At 41.8% G+C, this 21,274-nt stretch overlaps 1 protein-coding gene across 1 annotated transcript in view; it reads left to right on the top strand.

Moving 5' to 3' along the window:
* The window catches only part of SMPD3 (sphingomyelin phosphodiesterase 3, neutral membrane (neutral sphingomyelinase II)), a 31,670-nt gene extending 13,084 nt beyond the window's left edge, over nucleotides 1-18,586 (top strand). The window contains exons 2-7 of the mRNA XM_009079018.1: nucleotides 105-180; nucleotides 6,562-6,717; nucleotides 10,792-10,881; nucleotides 11,742-11,805; nucleotides 16,487-16,649; nucleotides 17,801-18,586. Of these exons, the coding sequence (XP_009077266.1) occupies nucleotides 105-180; nucleotides 6,562-6,717; nucleotides 10,792-10,881; nucleotides 11,742-11,805; nucleotides 16,487-16,649; nucleotides 17,801-17,902 (651 nt within the window). The 3' untranslated portion in view covers nucleotides 17,903-18,586. The remainder of the gene's footprint in view (nucleotides 1-104; nucleotides 181-6,561; nucleotides 6,718-10,791; nucleotides 10,882-11,741; nucleotides 11,806-16,486; nucleotides 16,650-17,800) is intronic.
* Nucleotides 18,587-21,274: the final 2,688 nt, after the last annotated feature.

The following is a 21,274-nucleotide window of genomic DNA, read 5'->3' as shown; positions in this document are numbered from 1 at the left end:
TGGTGAAAGAGGCTGATAGTGTGCACAGAGGCTGCACAGATGGAGTTGGAAATAGAGTGGTATGAGCTCTTCCATTAATCAACTGTTTATTTCTTCCCTTCCAGGTGCAAGTGGGAAGTACACCTCAGGACCAAAGAATTGTGGGATACATTTCCTGCACTCACTTGCAAGCTATTGCAGGTACTGTCCTAACATAATTTATCAGTATTTCTAGACCTGTGGTGATATTCTTGTGCAAAAGCAGCAAGCACTGCTCCTCTTGTGTGTGTGACAAAGTACAGTGTGCCTTGCAAGGAAGGGCAGAGAAGTATCCTCCACCCTTCACATTTTCAGTCTCAGTAATTACATACTGTAGGACACAAACAAAATACATGCCTTAAGAGCTTTTTTTCCCTTTCCTCCCTCTTAATCAAATACTATTGTTTTAGTAATACATTGCTGTCATTGTTACTCAGCAGCATTTAACCACCCATACTGTCAGGATCAGCATATAACCCAACATTCCTTTATATTTAACTAGGGGATAATCAGTAGACACATATTGGGACTGTTACTTTAGTTACTGATTTCTAATGGAAAACCCTAAAATTCTCTGGGGTTGGCCTTCAAATTCCATACATAAATGGCTAGCAAGTTAATACACTCCTTGGAAAACTCTCTTTGTCATGTTTGAAAGCAGTTCTGTACTTGGTGTAGAGGTAGTAGTAAAAGCCAAAGATACAAATTTTACTTTGAGTATGATCAGAATTCCGTTTAGCAGAGGGGTGGGTATCCTTCATTTGGTTTACTGTGGCTGCAGTTGTGCTCCTGAGTGCTGGAGGAGCTGCTGGCCAGGCAAGGCTCTATGCATTATAAATGGTGGAACTTTCAACCCGTGCGCTGAGCTCGGCTCGGCTCACCGCGTCAGGCAGCCACACTCCTGCTGCTCTGGAGCACTGCAGAGGCTTGGGAACAAAACTGCCTGTCCCCGAAGTACATTAGAGAGACTGGATAGTTCTAAAAAAGATTAATGAATTTTTCAGCTGCTTTTTAACAATGTAACATCCTTCTCTGCTTTTCTATTTTTAACTCTGGAATTATGGTAATGTCCTGTGAGATTACTGTTGTGGAGCTGAGATTTGTTGCTGTTCTAGTTTAGTTTGAAGGTTTTGGGGGTTGTTTCTAGTTTTCAGGCCTGCTCCTTTTTACTACCTATTCTGTACCTGTATTCTCAGTTAGTTCTTGATAACCACATTGTGAAATCCCTAAAATATTAAAGAGGAAGAGGGGGGAGGGAAGAAGAATGGGAAAGTAATGTTCCCTTTTCAAAGTCAGTCTAAAGCTTCTTCAAGGGTAAAGAACAACCTTTCATTTTCCTGCTTCATATTTTTAGGCTTATCTGGTTCAAACTGCATTCAAATAGAGCAGATGATGACTTAAGAGTCTGTCTGTCCTTTGATATAGCATATTAGTTTATGTAATGACATGGAAGACTAACGTTGGTAAGTTTGGCAGAGGTGTGCTTTCTGATTTGCATCGTCTGGTTCAAAACACTTCACACATTGAAAAAAATATCCAAAAAACCAGTTCAGCGATGTAAAGATATGGTACCTGTAAAAACAAGCACTGTTTAAAAGGTCAGCCATTCAAATCATCATCATACATGGCAGAGTGCAATCTGGCTTCCCCTCTAGGGTACAGAGACTTACACTTGACAGTTCCAATACTTAGGTGAGTGCAAAGTGAAAGGACCCAACTGCTTATGTGTGGTCAGGGACCAACTACTAATGCTTTTTCCAAGAGGTGTGTTGGCTCAACTCTGTTCCGAGCAGCTACTGCATTTTCAGACCTGACACTCAGCTGTTTCAAGCAACTTTAGAATTAGATGTAGCTTTTCTTCACAGTTCTCTGCCTGATACTGATTGCTGCTCTGCGTTTCCACTGTGGAAATAGCTGCATTTCAGTGACAAATGAAGGGATCCTTTAATGAGACTTGATGTAATTATTTTCCAAGGAGCTGTTAAGTTTACATGGTTCTTTTATGTCTTTCGATTAGTCAGTGATTAATGTTCTGGACAGGTTTTGTTGCCTGGAATCCACCCACCTCCCAAGTCCCATTAAGTCATGCCTTTCAGACACCCCACCACGCCTCAATACAGAGTAAGCCTCAAGCTATTCCAGCCCCAGTGCTAATGATGTAGCCTGCTGGATGCTATCTCATAACCTCATTCATGTCCCTGGTCTGTGTTTAGTGTGAATGTAGCCATTAGCAGCACAGCTACTGGCAACCCACACTCCAGTGCACCAGTTTCAGATTCCCAAGCCTACACACAGCTGAAGCAGAATTCAGCTCAGGACTGAGGAAGCTCTCAGTGTTTGAAATTGTGGTGGTGCAATCAGGAGTAACTCCAGTGCTAAGCATCTTTAGGCAGTGATTCCACACAGGTTTCAGGTCAGGCAGCCTGACCTTGTCCCCTCCTCTTGGCTGCATTAACCCAGCCATCGTAGGCTGTGCTGCTCTTGACTGGGGACCCAACCTAGCTGAAAAGGAACCCAGCAGAATAAAAGGGGGTGTTTTTTCCTTTGATTTTTAGATGTTTTTTCTTACTTTGGTTTATTTTGTTTCCTGGATTAAGTATGTTACAAGTACAGGGGTCTGCACAGTCAGGTGTGACACAGCCTGTCTCAAGGCTAAACTGAAGCCTTTGGTTTGTGACTGGAAACAATTTTTCCTTTGGCTAGTCTTGACATCCTTTACTTGAGAAACTTTTTTTTGCTCATCTTCCCCAGGTTCCCTGCCAATATATCCCACAGTCCTTACTAGTGCTGAGAACTCTGGTTTGAAAAACCTCCACTGGATCTTTTAATTCCCTCTGACTAGACCTGTAGCTGCTTTGTTCTACCACCATAGTGCTCCTTCCAGTGTCTAGAAGAGTAGGACAGAACAGTCCTCCTTAGTGCATAGTCTCTGCCTGCAGTTCCAACTAGAGCCAGGGTTTCACTTCAGCATTTTCAAGTGAATGGAAATGGCAAGCATGATTATCCTACAACGAACAAAGGTGAAGTATTTATTTATGCTGGCTGAGGTTTCCCACACTACCCTTTCATCCTTCCCCAAAATTTGAAGCTGAAGGGAACTTGCAAAGAATTCGGAAATGCTGACTGCAGGAACCAGTCACAACACAATTACATGCATTTTTCCAGGCCAGTTACTGAGGAAAAGAGTGCAGAGCAATTAGCACGGATCTGTATTCCCTGGTTAGTCCCTGGTGGCAGTCAGTCAGATCAATGATTCTATCTGAATGTTTAAGAAGTTGAACATTACTGTTGGGAGTTACTACCTAGTTCTCTTCTGTTAATATTTACAGAAGCGATTTCCTTTCAGCAGCTGTTTCTGAAATGTCTGTTCCCTTGGTTGTTCTGGATGCAGGTTTGCCTTCTCTTAGGTGTCTGGTTAGTTCAGTTTTCATCTCCAACGCTATGGATCATTGGGAGCTGCTAAGACTGACTAGTTACTTTCGCAGTACCTGCTGTGCAGCTGCAGTGAGCTGGTAACACTGATCCCAGAAAACAGCTCCATTCCAGTCGCATTGGAGGGATCCCATCTGGAGTCATGGGAATGGAGCTGACTTCCCTCCACCCGCAGTTACTTCAATGACCTCTAGTGGGGATAGCCAGGGATGCCAGGCTGCCAAGCTCTGCAAGAGGTGAAACTCAGCTGTTTGTAGAGCTCCAAGGCTGCTGTTTTTGTGTAAAGCTCCGAGCTCATCTGCAGTACAGTGCTGCTACAGAGGCTCAGCATCCTCAGTGAGAGATGTATGTCACTACGCAGTTAACACCTTTTTTGTAACAGCAATGCATGTTACCAGACACAAATCCTCCTAAGATATTTTTGCTTGTCTCTTGTCTTTCTCAGGGGTCTTCTGTTTTGGAGAATTTTACCTTTGTGTGTTTCAGTTTAAGTGGGTTTGTTGCATTCTTCACACTCATCTCTGACAGGTTTGCTGCCTGAGTTTTATGGCCATGTGGTGATGGCCACGTTATTTTATTACTCATCTGAGCAAAGTTATGGTGGATGGATAATTCACAGGAAACGAGAAAAAACCCTTCACTGTTCGGGGATGTAAAAGCCAGTTTTAGACAATTAAGGAATTTATATGACTGGGACTTTGTGGGCATGTTACTGCATTCTTGTCAGCTACCACCATGCTTCAAAGTTATGTTATGGGGAAACAACAGTAGGCCACAAGAAAGTACAGCCTAAGGAGAGGAGGTAGGATGGAAAGATTCAGACGCTGCAAAAGGAGGACAGTGCATGAATTTAAATAAGCTTCACCAGGAATGTGAAAGCTGGGACAGCTCCAGGAGAGGAAGGCTCTTGTCAAAACATGTAAATACCTGATAGGAGGGTGTAAGGAAGGTGGGGGCAGCCCCCAGGGCCCAGTGAGGGGATGAGAGGCAGTGGGCACAGACCGAAATGCCATTAAACAACGGAAAATGTTTTTATTGCAAGGATGACTAAGCACTGGAACAGACTATCCAGAGGTTATGAAGTCTCCAACCGCAGAGAGCTCCAAAACCTGACTGGACAGGGTTCTGCTGAGCAACCTGCTGCAGGTGATCCATGCTTGAGCAGAAGGGTTGCACAGGATGATCTTCAGAGCTCCTTTCCACGAGCTCATACTTTCTGTGAATCTGTAATTTTGCCTGAGTCTTTAGCTAAGCAGAATATATGTGTTAGTCACGCACACCTTTTGTAGTGAGTGTCACCTGCTCCAGGCTGTATTTATTCCACATGACCTGTTTCCTGTGCTTTTGTTTAGCTATGTCTCCCATAGCAAGGGATTTTCCCAGGAATACATCGATCTGGATTTGTGTCACGCTGTGATATTAGAGTATGATGTGAATCCGAGGTACAAGGAACTAGAAATTGTAGGTTAGGGAATAGATCTGGGAAGCATTTGTATCTGATTTTTATACTACAGTCCAACTGGTAAAGCTTTAATGGCAAGAAAAAAATCAGATTGTTTGCTTTTGGAATTATCAGCCTGAAGAGATGAGTCAGTGTCAGAACCTACTTAAAACTCTCTTTCCTTGGTCGTGTTCTTTTCAATATTTCTTTTAATTATTTAGCATTGCATTAGACTTGTTTGAACATTTCTGATTCTGTTTGTAATGAACTGTTGTTTTAACACCTTCCCCTGACTCCTGCCTGGAGATGTTCTGGGAAATCCAACCTTTCATGGGGTAATGATAGGAAAGTGAAGCCCTAGTGCCTGGAGTCTGTCTGCGTGCTGCAGAGTTCACATTTAAAGTCTCTGAAGTGCTGCTGACAGCTCAGTTGAGATGAGTGATTAATAAACTGTGAGGATGTAGCCTTAAATATTCACCACCTCCATGGTGGCCACTGAAAGCAGCCCCGGACATGCATTCCTGATGTTTCTAGTTGCATTTGACACCTTTTAATAGCTAGCACAAAGTAGGACGTTTTGTTAAAATAAAATTCTAGTCAGAATAAGTAATTAGGGGGTTTCTGCTTTTCCTTCTGATTGTGGCATTTGAAAACAAAGTCTTATTTTGAAGAAAAGTAATATTTTTCTGACTTGATATATCTTTTCAAGTCCCAAACAAGCAGAATTACAGCTGTTAACTGTAAGTACAGTGAAAACAAGAGAAAAGCAAAGCCAATATGGTGAACACTTATTTCTGGACTGTGTCGCTTTTTGCTCCTTTCCCCACATCAAGCTTTAGCTGTAATAATTTTCAGAGAGACAGCAATAACTTTTTCTTCACCTCACCTAATGTGTTTGAAGTTGTGTGGTTAGTTGCTATAATTAAAGAGCAGTTTGTGTGTCAGATGGTTTCACAAACAAAAAGCATTTGGCAGCTAATCAATCTCAGCCCTTTGTAAGTCTCCCCTAAAACGAGGCACATCCTGTTGTAACTCCCTGGCAGCTGGTGAAACGAATCTGGTTCTTTATTTCTGAATTCCTGCCAATCTAAACCTGTACCTAACAAGTGCCTTTAAAAATATGAAGAAATACTTCCAGTTTAGGCGTTCCTACTTGAACATAAATAGAAGCTTTCCTTGGATGGACTACCACAGTATGAGTAAGGTGAATTTACCATTGATGTATATTAACTTATTTACACTTTAAAATTAAACTTTTCATTTTGAAAAGTTAGAAAGCAAAGTAAGATTGAGTGATTTACCCCAGAACACAGTATAGTTTTGTCAGAAGTAGTATTCTAACTCTGAATTCCTGATTATAAATGCAGGGTATCAGAGTCTTCTCTGGGTAGAAACATCATCATTTTGGCTGGTTGTGTGCAGCACAGGTGACTTGTCTTCTCATTTCTTCAGATCTGGTATGATTGGTTCTAGGAGATATTTACATCATCCAAAAGTGGTTCCTAATGAACTTCCTAACAGGTCAATCACTATGAGTGTTCTGTTAGCCACACCATTTCTTGTCTTGCACCCTTTTTCTCAGGATATCTGCCAATAGCTTAGCACCTACTGTGTGGCTGAGTGAGATACTAAAGGTCTTACTCCTTGTTTCGGTTGTTTGTTTGCTGCAGGAGACACTACTGTTCGATGTGAGCAACTGGATATGCTTCAAGATTGGCTGTCTGAATTCAGAAAATCTACCTCCTCCTCCAGTACAGCCAATCCAGAGGAGCTGGTGGCTTTTGATGTAATCTGTGGAGATCTCAACTTCGATAACTGCTCCTCTGGTAAGACAAGGTTTGCCTTTTCCTGGGGTCTGCCTGTTTTGTAAAGGAATAGGAATGTTCTTGATCCCTGTGGGTGATAGCAGTGTCCTAAGTTATGACTGGCTTTTGCAAGGTAAAATTTAATTGCTACAGGCACTTCTGAAGTAGGTGTGAGCTTCAAGTGGGAGCTACTCTGCTTGGTTCATCTCATGAGATCTGTGGTGTTATTAAGCATGATGAGTTTTAAGGTACAAAGGGCAATAATGAGTGACTTGTGGTAGCATAATGAGGACAGATCCAGTGGTTTAGCTTTACTTGAATTAGGTAGACACTTTTCCTACAGCTCTACATTATAGTGACAGACGTGTATGTTATGGGATTTTTGTGGAGAAACAGTAGTAAATTCATACAGTTAAAAATAATTTGGTGGGGTATATACATTTGCATAGGAGACTAATGCTGCAGAGAGACCTCAACATTGCTGAATCAGTCTTGGAAAAAATCAACTGCTGCTATGTACTTTTGGGGTTTTTTTTATTTAAGAAATTTTTAATTTGTTGGGGATTTTTTCTTTTAATTGGATGCTGAGGGTACTAGAAAAAGAACTCCACAAAACCATAATTAATGGGCAGTGAGTTCACAGAGATGGAAGCCTTTTCCAAGCATAAATATTAGGCTCTGTTAACAATTAGATTGCCAACATGGGGTGCCTGGAGCTTGTGTATCCTCTCTGCCTTCCTGCTCGGTGCAGCTCAGACATCCAGCAGAACTCCTTGCTGGTGTGGAGCACATGGATGAGCAGTGCCAGTGCCTGTTCTCCCACCAGGCTGAGGGCTAAGGGCCCTTTGTGCCCCTCAGCCAAACCTGAGGTGCTGCAATGCAGGGAGCACATGGGAGGTGTCAGCAGGACTGTGTGAGCTGTGTCACAGCACAGGGCACAGGGGAGCTCAGCCTGCAGCATTCAAAGTGGCATTCAGCAATTCACACCAAGGGTTGTGCATGAACAGGTGGATTTGTGAACAGCATCCAGTGTGGGTTCTGCAGTCTTTATAGGAAGCCTTGGGTAACTGAGGCAGAGAGCAACAACTGTACCAAAACCAAGCAACAAAAAGCAAATGTTGCCCGGGCTAAAAATGTAACTATTATCTAATCTCTTGACTTGTATCAAACACTTGAAATGGAGGATTTTAGCAAAGTTGAAGAAACATTTAATTGGGTAGAAAAGACCATCAACCCAAACCCCAGCCCTTCTGTCACTCGTTTCTAGCTCATACGTATGAAAAGTAAATCAGTCACAACTGTGTGATCCAAAGCAAACTCAGAATGGTCTGAGAAGGTGCTGCAAGCGCTCGGACAGGTAGAAGAATCTGTCATGCATGGTGGAAGTGAACAGGAAGTGGCTACAGAATGGTGTAGTCAAACAAACACACATTGGGATAAAATGTAATGACAGCAGTGGAAGTGAGTTTTTGAGGGAATGCAGGAAGGAAGGTGGCCAGTAACAGCTCCTTAGCTGGCCAAGCTGCTACACAGACAACTGCAGCAGTCCTGGGGAAGGGAGGCAGAAGCTGAGACACATCTGCTGTGATTTGGCCATTTCACTCGCAATGTTGTTAGATGGATGAAGTGGCCTGGAGGCAAAGGTGTCCATCAAGGAAATAAACAAGCTGCTGCATAGCAAATAGGAGACTGTCCAGTCAGACCACAGATTGAAAGTGAGTGGGGCTGAGAGACATGGGAGTGAAGCTGTGAGGCAGAACTTGTGGTCAGCATTCTCTACCTGAGAAGTTTTGGCACTCAACCCAAGATCTTGCACAAGAAGCACGGAGCACAATTAGTGCAATTCTGAGCTGTCTTTTTAAACAAAAAGTAAAGCCAACTCTTTGCATTTGCAAATAATAGTTGTAAACATTGCAACGATTGCTAAAGAGGATTGAAAAGCAGGTCATAAAAATTAATTTTATTTGTGCTCTTATTTACATTGCTCTCCCTTTTAAAATGCACTCAGCCTGGAAACTGAAATTAAACTGGCTATTTAAATTTTATTTTCAGATTGCTTTCTTTCCTTATGCATTCAGCAAGATCTGCTTTAAAGTTCTCGCCTCCATTTTTGCATTACTCATTGTTTTAGGGACATTTGTTAGCATTATAGGTTAATTGAACATCTTAATGATTTTTTTTAAGTAATAATCAGCTTCCTGTAATTCTCTTTATGATTTTTCTGTATCCTTTCCCACTCCACAGACTGATCCAGCAGCTAATTAATGTTTCAGTGAATACCAAGCTTCTATTCTTAGTTGTATTGACAGTACAGTTTTCAAAGAACTTCAGATCCATGAGTGACCTTCTGCTTATGACAAATTTTCTTTATCTCAGTGTTCTCCTCCAGCTTTACAGAACATAATGGCAACATTCATACAGGAATTCACACTTAGTGGGAACATTATTAGAAAGTTACTTACTGTCAGGTTGCTTTGGACTGACTTGTGTAAAAGTCTATTATGTTTTCAAACCCTTTAGCATAAGATAAATATGCTTCCAATCTGGTGGGTAAAGTTTTGTGTCATCAACTGTGACTTGTCACAGTCAGTGCCACAGTTGCAAATGAATCATTTTTAATGATTTTGGGGGGAATTTTTCTAGACATATGATAGAGAAGAGAAAACTTGGAGAAATGAACAACTGCAAAAGATTTCATCTTCCACTTTCCCACAAACATTAAATAAACCTGTTCAGATAGGAAGAGCAATTCTCTGCATTTCCAACCTGGCAAATCTGGTCAGTTCTCCAATCCTCTGCCACAATCCAGGATTCCCTGGCAAATTAGTTTTTCAATCTCCCTGCAATTAGGAGGATGCTCTCAAGATGGAGAGCTAGCTGGAAAGATGTAATGAGACAGATGAACTGGTGAGGCTGCAGTAGCTAAGGACAGTCAGCTGTATTAATGACTCCTAAGAGCGAAATGAAACGAGCTGACAGCTGTGAACACAGCACTGCTGTCTCCTCTGTGTTCTGCTCCTGCTTAACAGGGAGAGCTCAGCAGCTTCTTCACTTGGCCAGGCCAGCATTTTACACAAGGAGATTTGATGGGATTCCTAGTGTGTGAGCTGCATTCTGCCTAAGAGACACAGCTCACAGTTCAAAGTTTTGTTTCTGACTTCAGAGGGGTCTGTCTTCATGCTTAAGTACTCTGTTGTCTTGGCAATAGACAGTGACAAATACCTGACAGCAGCTCCAAACTCAGGTGAATATTCTGCTGATCCCAAGAGAGAGCCTTCAAGTGTTGCTAAGGAGTTTTAACCTTCTTAAAGGTGTAAGTGAAGAAAGAAAGGAAGTTTTCAGGAGCTGTTGCCAATTTCTTTGCCATTTAACACAGTGAAATTGTAGCATTTTCAAATCCTAGTTGTGCTTGTTTCCTGGGTATGATTGCCACATTCAGCAGCATGCACAGAACTAGAACTTGCTTCCTTGTTCAGTGTCTGAAATACTGATATATGTTTTCCTACGATATCTTACTAAATGATCCTAGGAGCTTGATGTGCTTTATGTTTCAAATGCAAGGAGCACTGTAACAATGAGGAAAAAATTAATTTAAAGTTGATAGGTCCTGCTGATTAAGTTTAAAACGGCTTTAATGCTGCACATAACATCCCAAGCAGATGATCAGTTACCTGTCCTTTCTCTTCTCTGTTATAGCTTGGGGACCATTCAGTCAGTGAATTCTTCTGAAACAAGTAAAGCACAAGGTTTCATCTTCAAACTTCCTGAGACATGTAAATATGCCCACAAAGAGCCATTTCCATTGCAATTGGGGAGCCAGTCCAGGAATCCATTGGGTGATCCATCTCAACATAAGTTCTGTGCTGGTCTAAGCAATGCAATGGCAATGGCAGGGGGAGGAAATGTGCTGGAAAACTTTCACTTCAGTTGACAGCTAAAAACTGCTACTACTGCACTGAGTCAAACCCAACCTGTGTATTTACACAGAGGAGAAATGAGGAATTGCTTTTTCTGTTGTGGCAGAACACGCTGTTGTGCACAGGTCCACACCCAGTAGCTGATGTGCCCTTTCTTGGCCTTGTTGTTTCCCTGCAGAGGACAAGCTGGAGCAGCAGCATTCTCTGTTTACACACTACAAAGACCCATGTCGAATTGGTCCTGGGGAGGATAAACCATGGGCGATCGGTAAGAGCTTCTCTAGCTGTTGGTGGGTGAATCCTTCCTTGTCTGTCACCCACAGGACATCTGTGAGCAGCAGCTAGTTCAGCTAACTGGCAGGAAGAATGTGGTGGAGAACAAACATTTATAAAGGGTATTTCTATAAGATAACATTTCTATAACCTTATCAATACTGTGTTGAATTATAATGAAGAACGAAACAGAGATCTCAGACGTCAGTCCACATTCTAGAACTCACGCCTCAAGCTGCCTGAATGCCTTCCCACACCTATTCTACTTTTAAAATAATCTCTAGATTACTTGGGAGGAAGAGAAGCCAAATTAGCGTTTCTGTACTCTGTGCAGGCAGTGAAAGCCTGAAGCTTCTGATCAGAATGTTCCATTTGGTGTTTGATAAATACTGTCAGTGAGGATGTAACAAAGTAAATCAACACTACAACTTGTAGGGCTTGTATTAGAAAAGATTTCATGAAACTCTGGGGTATTAATCCCTGTTGAAACTCAGTCAAATTTGGTGAAGTTTTAGATCAGGAATCAATATACTGTCTGGAGGAGCAATAATAGATGATGTGAAGATACTAAAGAGAAGTGGAACTGTTTAATAATGGGGCTTTACTCTGTGGTAGTAGAAAAACAAATCAGAGACATTGGGGTTGAGAAAGTGGAAGGGGGAGGCAGCATTTCGAAAGGTGGCAGGCAGTAGGGAGGTCTGGAGAGAGGAGAACTGGACACAGTGTTCTCTCAGTCAGAGCAGTCCCCTCTCTCCCACGCAGATGCTGCTTCACACACCTGTGCCCCAGAAGCTTCCTGAGAGGCACATCACAGGAGATGTGCTGGGACACTCACATCTCCCTCTCTGTTCACAGGTACCTTGTTGGATCCTGAAGGATTGTATGATGAAGAAGTGTGCACCCCAGATAACCTACAGAAGTATGCAGTTCCTAATCTTTCCACATTTTAGACAGTTCTGTAAAAAGTCAGTTCATTGTTGCTATTTAACATTTCACAAATTGAGGGGTATTTTATGGACTGGAAAGCAAAACAAAGCAAACAAATGAGTTTTTAACCAGTGGTATTTAGGGAAGAGAAAAAAAAGGGGAAGGAAAAGTGGCTGCCTTTCTGGGTCTAACAGAGTTGGCTTCAGCGGGTGAAAAGATAAGAGCAACTGTAGTCAGTGTCTGTATGTCTCCAGTGCTGGTCCTGCCTGCACAGGCCCATGGGACAAGAAACTCTTGCCTTCCTTGGTAGCTATTTGTTACCAAAATATACCACAGGGGTAAATTTATTTGAATTAACAAGTCTGTCCAGATGTTTCTGATAACACACATAATGGAAATGGTACATTAGAGGCAGTTTATATTGGCATTTTTACTCACTAAGTGCAGGTCATTGCATGATATAGATGGACACTTGGTTGAATGTATTAGGTGAGGCCACCCCTGATGTTTTCTTTGTATCAGTTTTGAACAAAGAAATTGAATCCTAGACATCAGGTCTGGGTTTAGTTTATATCCAAAGAAAGATTTGTTATAGCAAGTCCTGCTTTGCACATTGGAGAGCTTGCAAAATTTCCAGGCATTCCTATTCGTGTGTTGAAAACATAAATTCAGTACATGTGAAAGGGATTTCTGGAAAGCAAAAGGAAGGTAATTTGGTCCTACAATCAGGTTTGCAAATGCAAATCTGGATGTGGGTGTATCATTCTATTTTATGGTTCCAAGAGCAGACTTGAAGCTCTTTAAAAACTCCCAGCAAAACCCACAAACCTAAAAAACCCCAAACCAAAACAAACCCTGTGTTTTCAAGTGGCGTTTTCAGACAATCTGTCACTAAATTACTTTTGGGGCATTGTGTTTTATTTCCTGAAGAGTTACTTGTATTCAGCAATTGTGTTCCACCAACAAATCCATGACTGATTATATAGGGAGCCATCAAATGATCAATAAGGATTAAGAATATTATTTCTGCTACCTCTGTGTATGTACAGCACTTCAGGATGTGACAGGTGCAGAATATTCTTGAGTGTTGGGAACAGAATAGACACAAGACTTTCTGCCTGCTAAGTGTGGCTTTCAGTTTTCTGCAATATGTTCTAATCCATTTGCACAGATGAAAAAAAATCTCTATGAGACTGTAATTTCCACTGGCTTTTTGTGCAGCTCTGCAGGGGAACAGGGATCTGCATGTGTACACTATGTACATGTGTTTATGTCTTGGAGAAGTCATTGTTTCCATGAGAAGCCAGAGAGCCTGTCCTCCCATCTCTGCAAGGGACTGGCAAACAGGAACATTGCCAAGAAATTCAGAAAAAATTAAAGCCATTAATGGAATCTAGGCATTAAAACCATTTAGATGTTCAATAGTATAGCAGTTGTGGGGCACTGTCCAGCTAACAAATGTTCATACATGCAGCAAAACAGGGCACTGCCTAAAACTGATCCTCTCTCAATTTTTTCAATAATAAACCTTGATCAAGCCTTACAGGCATTTAAACTGGCAGTGTAAGCTACCTGGAGAATTATTTCTTCATCAGCACTCTTCTCTAGTTTATAAATAAAACAAAGTAGTTCACATTACTAAACTAATTAGGCCATAAAAGCAGCAGAACAACTAGTTCTTAAGTATCTCTTTCATGTTAAGTGCAGCATACGTAAAACATCAGACTAGAACAACATATTTGGTACAAATAATGAGCAAGTCATTTATAATTATAGAGCTATTAATGAGCTGGATGTAACAATCTGGGCCCTGCCACAGTGCTGAAAGCTATACAAGCATCTGCTCAGATGAAATGCACATAAATCTCCTCATCTCATGAAGATGAGTGGCATCTTCAAGCAAAGAGCTGGAATAAGCCCATTTTTGTCTCTGAATGCTGAACAGAGTCAGGCCTAGGAGAGCACATTACAGCACAGTTAAGAAACAAGATGTAAATGCAAATTTTTCCAGTCTGCACTGCTGTCTCACAGTTCTGGGCTACAGGCTGCAACACCAGTGAGAAGAGTCTTCCGTAGTTCAGGTGCTTCTGGCTGGAATGAGAAATGGTCTCTTGAGCTTTGTGAAGAAGGTAGTAAGTTTTGCTTTATGCCTCCCTTACATATGCTGCTCTTGGTGCTCCTTTGCTCAGTGCAGCTACACAACCAACCACTGGGCAGAGAGCTGCACCACAGAACTTTCATACTCAAACCCTGGAGATATTTGGGACTGAAACCCTTTCAGGGAAGAAATAAACTTCCAATTACTTTTTATTCTCCCCTTCTTTGTGTCCTATGAATCAAGACAATTAATTATTCTGACAAAACTCAGGTTGAGTTGTGCAACTGAGTTGTAATTAATGTTGACTCCAAATGTTAGTGTTTAACTGTTAGCATGGCAGAGCCACATGTGCACTGCCTGTCGAGACAAACAGCAAACCACTGTGGATGGAGTGGTGCAAGTTTCAGGCAGCAGCACATCCACAATTTGTGTTTGAAATTAATATTTCCCTTCCGTGAGCAGTTGTGCACGTTACATGAACACACCATTCGCAGAATTTTAAGACATAATTGAAGCTAAAACAAATCCCTCTTCTAAAGTAATGCAAATAAGATTTTTTTTGCAGTAGTACTGCAGTGCTAATCAGCAGTTTTTTCTACTTTGTTACTTAATTAGCTTTGCCAAATATAAATACAGTTTTTGAAAGAGGTCAGTCCCATCAAAGAACTTGCTTCCTTGAACCTAGAAGAACAATCTCAAGAAGTGAATTATTTGCTCTTTGTAGAATGAGCTTGCAAATGGGTGCAGACACTAAGCTAATTTAATGTGAGTTATTAAAACTGAGTAGCACATAAAAGAAAGCTTACTTTTATGAATACAATAAACTCCAAGAACCCTCAACACCTCATGAAGTCCAAAGGTGATTAAGAAAAGTTCTGATTAAATAACTATATGATCAGAAATTTTTCATTGTTACCTTCTGAAGGCACATAAAATGCTTCTTGTATGTATCAACTGACCCAAACTTACAGACTGTAACACTACTGTGTCCCCTCTGCCACCATTCAGGTCCTTCCAAAGAGACAAAATTTGACAGAGAAACCATTTGAATCTCACACACTAAAACACATCACAAGAGTCTGGTGTTTGTCCTTTAGTTTCCCTTCATTCTGTACTCTCATGTGCATGCATTAAAAACTTCCTAAACCCAACCCCATAGACCCCATCCAAGTCAAATCTTAAAAACTGGGTGATCAAAAATATCTTATTTTTTTCCAAGGTGAAATTAAAGGCTTTGTACCTGCTAGGACCCAAGTTCATGGCTCAGTGTTTCTCCTGCGACAGTTGATGATGCAGCTTAATGGCGTAATCAACTCTTACAAGGGAAACCACAGAACCTTGAGCTCAGGTTTTGGCAGGTAAGTAAAGGGAAGTGATTTTTAAGGAGGTGGTTTTGAAAGTAGTTTGTTTGTGTTTTAAGCCAGATAGCAAAACCACAGCCTCACCTGTCCCTCTCTGCGTGCACAGTTGGGCCACACAACATGAACTGTGAGTGCGATACCCACCACGTGCAGTTACCATGTGCAGTCCTGCTCTGCATGCACTGCTCTGTCTGTCCCCCTTAGTGCTCCTTTGGTAGAGCTTTTAAATAGAGTGCAACAAGGTAAATCAAGTTTCCTTTTAAATCCAACACAAGACCGAAACAACACAGAACAGCACAGCAACACAGGATTACTGTACAGATGGAGTGACAGGGACCTTTGGGTTATCTGGTTCAAAGCTGCATTCAAAGCAGGGCTAACTTCAGAGTTCTTGCTTGGGGCCTTAATAGTCTTCTATATAAAACCTACTCTTAAGGTTTAAGCACCCAAACAAAAAACTTTAATGGGAGAGCTGCAGCTCATTTGCCTGAACACAAAACTGGTACCTAGAAAACCAGTTCTCAATTTTGAGTGCTTCTGTATATGGTCTTGGTCCAGGTAACCTCCGGGCAGGCTGGGGGCAGTGCTAACACACCTGCTAAGTCCATCTCTGTGGAGGAGTTTGAAAAGTGTCATATACAGGAATCAAATACATTAGGCTGTCATTTCTAGTGAAGCAAGAGCTTGGGGTCCAAGACACAGTAACGTGATGCTGAAGCTTGCTCAAAACCAGCTACCACGTGTGCTTCTGAAAACCATTCCTCATCCATGCTCTGTAAAGCTGTTTGTGATCATTTCAGAGTGAGTTGCTCTGAGCAGAATGCAGAGGTTTGTATCAAAGTGCTCATGTTTGTACTGAACTAATCCAGGAAACAGTTTCCTTCTCTGCCAGTTTCAGCAATGGAAATCAGTGGAGAGGCTCCTTTGTACCACCCGTGGCAGGCAGGCAGGTCCTCCTCTCGTGTGTTTGTTCTCCTGGCTGCAAGGGTAGCTCTGCCAGGACAGCACCAGTGATGAGAAGCCTGCTTTAAGAGCACTGTCAGCAGTTAGTACAATCTCATATTGGAAAACACATTTGGAAGAAGATGTGCTTTAATCCCAGTCCTTTGGGACTGGGATTACCCTTCCTGGGGGTTGGGAGAGAATCTAGTGTAATGCATGAATGGACAGAATGAGATTTAATGTACTTGTTTTGGTTTTTTAAAATCAAATAGGGTGCTGGAAAGTGAAGAAGGAAGGAAAGGATACTTAGTCTATCCCACCAGCAAGAACCACAGTTCCAGTCAGAAGGGGAGGAAGGCATCACTGAAAGGAAACGGGAGGAGGATTGACTACATGCTCTATACAGAAGAAGGCCTCTACCTGGAATGGAAAGTGGTGAGTTTCAGAGTTGTCAGAAAGAGCTGTAACTCACACAACAAACTAGTCTGCTTGGGTTTAGACTCATACTCCAAGGAGGACCTGCTGCTTTGCTATTTTCCACTTCTGCTTGCAAGTACCGAGTTTGTAAACCTACTACGTAACAAAATTCAGACGAATTTAAGGATTCCAGCAACACACTGGTAGACATTGCTGCTCTGCAAAAACAACCAGCTAACCAACTTGTTTCCACTCCTCTAACTTTTGCCAGACTAAGTGTTTTGCCTGATGCTTTTTCCATGCCTGTAGTCAGAATGTTTTTTTTAATCTTTTCAACAGTTCCTTCTCGCCTATGAAAACCTACCCAAGTTATAGCTCTGTGATATGCCAGGCAGAAGCTGACACAAGTTACCCAGAATGACAACTTGCAGGGTGCAGTCTGCTTCCCAGTGTAGGACATTGCCTTGTACAGAATCCCCTGATGCAAATGAGAAGCTCATTCACACCTATTTGCCATAGACCACAGCAGTTGCTGCAGAAGAGCAGACAATAGAGCAGCTCAGCAGAGCTTAGTGCAGGACACCTCAATCTGTGCTCTATTGGCATGTGCTCTGTAGCTTAGTAGGGAAATGCTTTTAAGACCTGGTGTTTCAGAAGCACAAATGCCCATGGTGCATCTGTATGATAAACACAGAGACATGAAATGATGTCAGGACAAAGGCTGAAATTCAGAGGCATGAGGACCCTGATTACCTTACATTCCCATGAAGTTGGATGCCTCAATGTAATGAAGACAGGCTTCTTTTTTAGCTGCATGCCCCACCTAGTCTGGTACACCATCCCTCTTCCCAGGTAAGGGCCTCCTTGAATTACCTACTGCAGCACTGCAGATAGGTCTGTCTGAAACAACACAGATGGGAATCAAAGGTACAACAGATCTCATCCAGACTAATTCAACTGGGTATCCTATCAGTGGTTCACCTCATCCAGTGCACCACACTGCCATGCCTGTGGGGCAGACAGGTTACCCTTAGCCCACCCAAGCTAGGCTGGTCACACTCCTACTAATGCACTAATGGGTTCAAAGAGGCCTAACAGCTGAGTCCTGGTGTGGGGGATAACAGGTTGGTTTTTCAATTCCTTTCCCCCCTTTTCTTTTCCTTCTGCAGGAAGTGGAAGAGTTCAGCTTTATTACCCAGTTAGCAGGCTTGACAGACCACCTCCCAGTAGCAATGCGTCTCATGGTGTCTACAGGAGAAGATGACCCTTAAAACTGACCAGCTTTGAGAGATTAGAAGAGGGAAACACTAATGATATTTTAAAAAAATATCAGAAGATAAGAGCGAACTATTCTGGTGCCATGTTAGGAAAGATGACCAGACCTGACCTGGGCTACTCCCAGAATGTACCAACAATGTGGATCTCAAAAAGGGAAGAAATGGAAAGGGTTGTGGCCAAAAGCCACTGTCACAAGTTGCTCAGACAACAGGCAGGCCTGTACGACGATGCTCTCACTGTGGACCAAACGGAACCAAGATGGAAGTCCCAATTCCTTCTGAACCAGTGCCATTCTTACTAAAACATGTTTTTATACTAATATATAGCACAATTTAGTTTGTAATTAGTCTGTGAGTTAGTGCCGCGCAATGGATTTTTGCATCATTTCTTTGTATGACTAAGAAGCTAAAGCTTTCTCTCTTTTTTTAGCCTGTTGAAGTTGTAGTAACGTGCTTGCAGCAGTAGCATGCGCCCGCACTGCATGCCACTCAGAGATAACATAGTCAGTATGGAACCATGGGAATAGCAGAATGGAAGGGAGTTCAAAATCAGATTCCAGCCAAAGCAAGGCGTTCTGGGACTGGCAAACCCTTCTGTCATCACAGGTAGACCTTAAACCACACAAAAAGCTCTCTTCAATTTGCAGACCAATATCTTTCTGACTGATTTAAGGATATGTAAAAGATTTGGAATGCAGACTTTAAGAACACGGTTCTACCCTTATTCCAACTGTGTTCCCACTGAAATGATGAGGTGTTTTGTCTGAATGCTGACTCCAGAATCAGGCCTTCAGCTTTCCAAATGCAACTTATTCCCTTAAGAAGAAATATAGTTTCCCTGTAATGTCTTTTCTTTCTTTCCCATGTGTGGGGCAGTTCTGAATTATGGTATGGGATATGTATGTTACAGTAGAGTGAATAGATTCCTGTAGTACCATTGGTAACACCAGAGCCAACATTCTGCCTTAGCTAGGAAGGTTAAGTGGGAAATGAATTGTAAAATGCATGTTAGATATAGAGTTAAACATAAGTGACATTTGGGGGGAAAAAAGTGTAGAACAGTGTATGATTGATAAGGCAGAATAACCTAACAGTTTTCTAAAGGAATCAGTACACTTAAAGCGGAAGTGTAACGTGGCTAGCTAGAGAGTAGAGCATAGAACTCTTGGCCTTAGGTAAGTGCTTCCCGGGAGCTTTGGTTATGGCTGTGACAGGATTCTCCATTTGTTATGCACTCACAGACTTGAATAGGGGTCTTGCCATCTGATTCACGTGTTCTTCAAACCTGGGGCTCCCCTCTGCCACCTTGTCCCCATGCCCTGACCTAGCCAACCTCTGTAACCTTAACAGAAATAATGGGACACTGGGAATCAGGTCCATAACAAGACTTGGCATTTTTTTAGGGATTTCATTTCAGAGGGTTTGTGTTGTTGGGAGAACAATGAGACTCCTTGTGTTTTTACTTAGTTTCTTCTGCCTATTTCCTGTTCAAGTTTAGTGTTATTTCCTCTTACATTACAAATTCCCTGTGTTAAGGGAAGAGTTAATCCAGTATTAGACTTACTCCATTAAGTAACCTGTTTTTGTTATGCTGGCCACAAACTCCTGAAGATGGTCTCGTTTTGGTTTAGTTTACACCTGCTAGGAATCAGCTTGAGCTAAATCAGAATAGATTTATATTAGAAGTCTCAGTCTGCACAGCCCTGGTACTAGCTTAGTTAGCTATGGTAAAGAGCAGAACTTTTACTTAGGTCAGACTGATTCTGCAGCTAAAGAAACTCTTACTAATCATGAGAGTATTGGACTAACAGTGTTGGCTAATTCCAAGCAGGTAGTAGCCACTGCTCACACTCTCCCACTGCACCCTTGACACATTTTTATGCCTCACTTTCCAGTCCTGGGGTCCCTTCAGCAGAGACTGCCTCTTAAAAGTGTACTGTGCCAAACCGTGGGGTAGTCTACAAGTGTAACCCATGGGGACTCAAAAATGGAACCAGACTCAGTTCCCCTTTTTGATAAAATTAGGAATTCAAGTTTACAGCATCAGAGACTTTAGTGTACTACCCCAGTGCACCACCAGTTTCCCACTTTGTACGTCTGTCTTTTTACAGAGGGTGCACATCTGTGCAATGTGTTTTTCTGGTTTCTTATTGCTCCACCCAACTGAGAAAAACTTGTACCCAAACCAATGCTTTTTAATCCTATTTTCTACCTTGCTTGTATTTTATTAACCTTTTTTAAAAAACCCAAACAGTATCAGTAGCAATTTGTGTGCTGTCCAGCAGCTCTTTCTCAGTAGTGAGACTAACTACAAGGTATGGTATTTTTAATAGTTTTCCTAGCAATGTAAATGATATCAACTTCACCAAGTATCAGTTGCAGGAGCTGAATTTGACACTGTGTGGGATATAAACATAGAATACTGCCAAATAATGTTACATTATTTACAGTAAAACTAACATGGTCTAAGTTACTTTAAAAATCATTCCGTGGCTTTTGTGCTGACTAAAAATCAGACACTTGTCAGTTTTTTTGAGATACGTTGAGAAATGTTTTTTTAAATTTGGAGTAAACGGTTTTAGATTTTGATGTTCTTAGTTTCTCAGTGCTCAAGAACTGGCTAGTTGTAAAATATTCTCTTACAGAATACACAAACATTTAACCAGTCTCAGTAGTTCTTTCTAATTTACTGTCTTAGGGATCTAACTTTGCAAGAGAGTGATGCTGGAGGTACAGCGTTGTGGCACCACTGTACAGATGCTCCTTCTTTTCTGCATTGATCCTGTGCCTTCCAATGCCTTGGCATGTTTGCAGGGGTCAGAGAGTGTATGTACTGGTGAGCTGGAACCAACAGACTTTCCCTGTGACCTCCAAGAGAAAAATGAGGTTTGCCTACACCACTACTACCACCACAGTTCCATATAGGATCCCACAGAGAATCACTCAGACAATGCCTGTACTGGCACAATATAAATCATCACAAGCCTTAGACAGATACTATAGAATATTTGCATTTAAAACAAAAAAAGAGGGAAGGCATTGGGTGTTTGGGGGTGAGGAGAACATGCCCAGGGGATCAAACCCTGGATAGTGTTTTCAGCTGTCAATCCCACTTTGCTTATGGAGAGCATGACCCAATTTGTTAGTAGAATGTTATTTACAAGAAATCCAAGCTAAGCTTACTCTACTATGCTTACCCCACTTTGTGCTGGGATTTCAGGCCTCTTCAAGAAGTGGGTGATAATGCTATTCTTGGTTTAATAACTGCCACTCAACAGGGATACTGCAGATGAAGTGTCATCTTTTTATAATAGCTAGATAACATCTTCTGTTTCTCATGCTCAATTTGCATTTTACAACAGCACT

This window comes from Acanthisitta chloris, unplaced genomic scaffold (genome assembly GCF_000695815.1).
Source record: "Acanthisitta chloris isolate BGI_N310 unplaced genomic scaffold, ASM69581v1 scaffold24507, whole genome shotgun sequence".
Classification (NCBI taxonomy): Eukaryota; Metazoa; Chordata; class Aves; order Passeriformes; family Acanthisittidae; genus Acanthisitta; species Acanthisitta chloris.
This window is presented reverse-complemented; position numbering and strand designations above follow the sequence as displayed.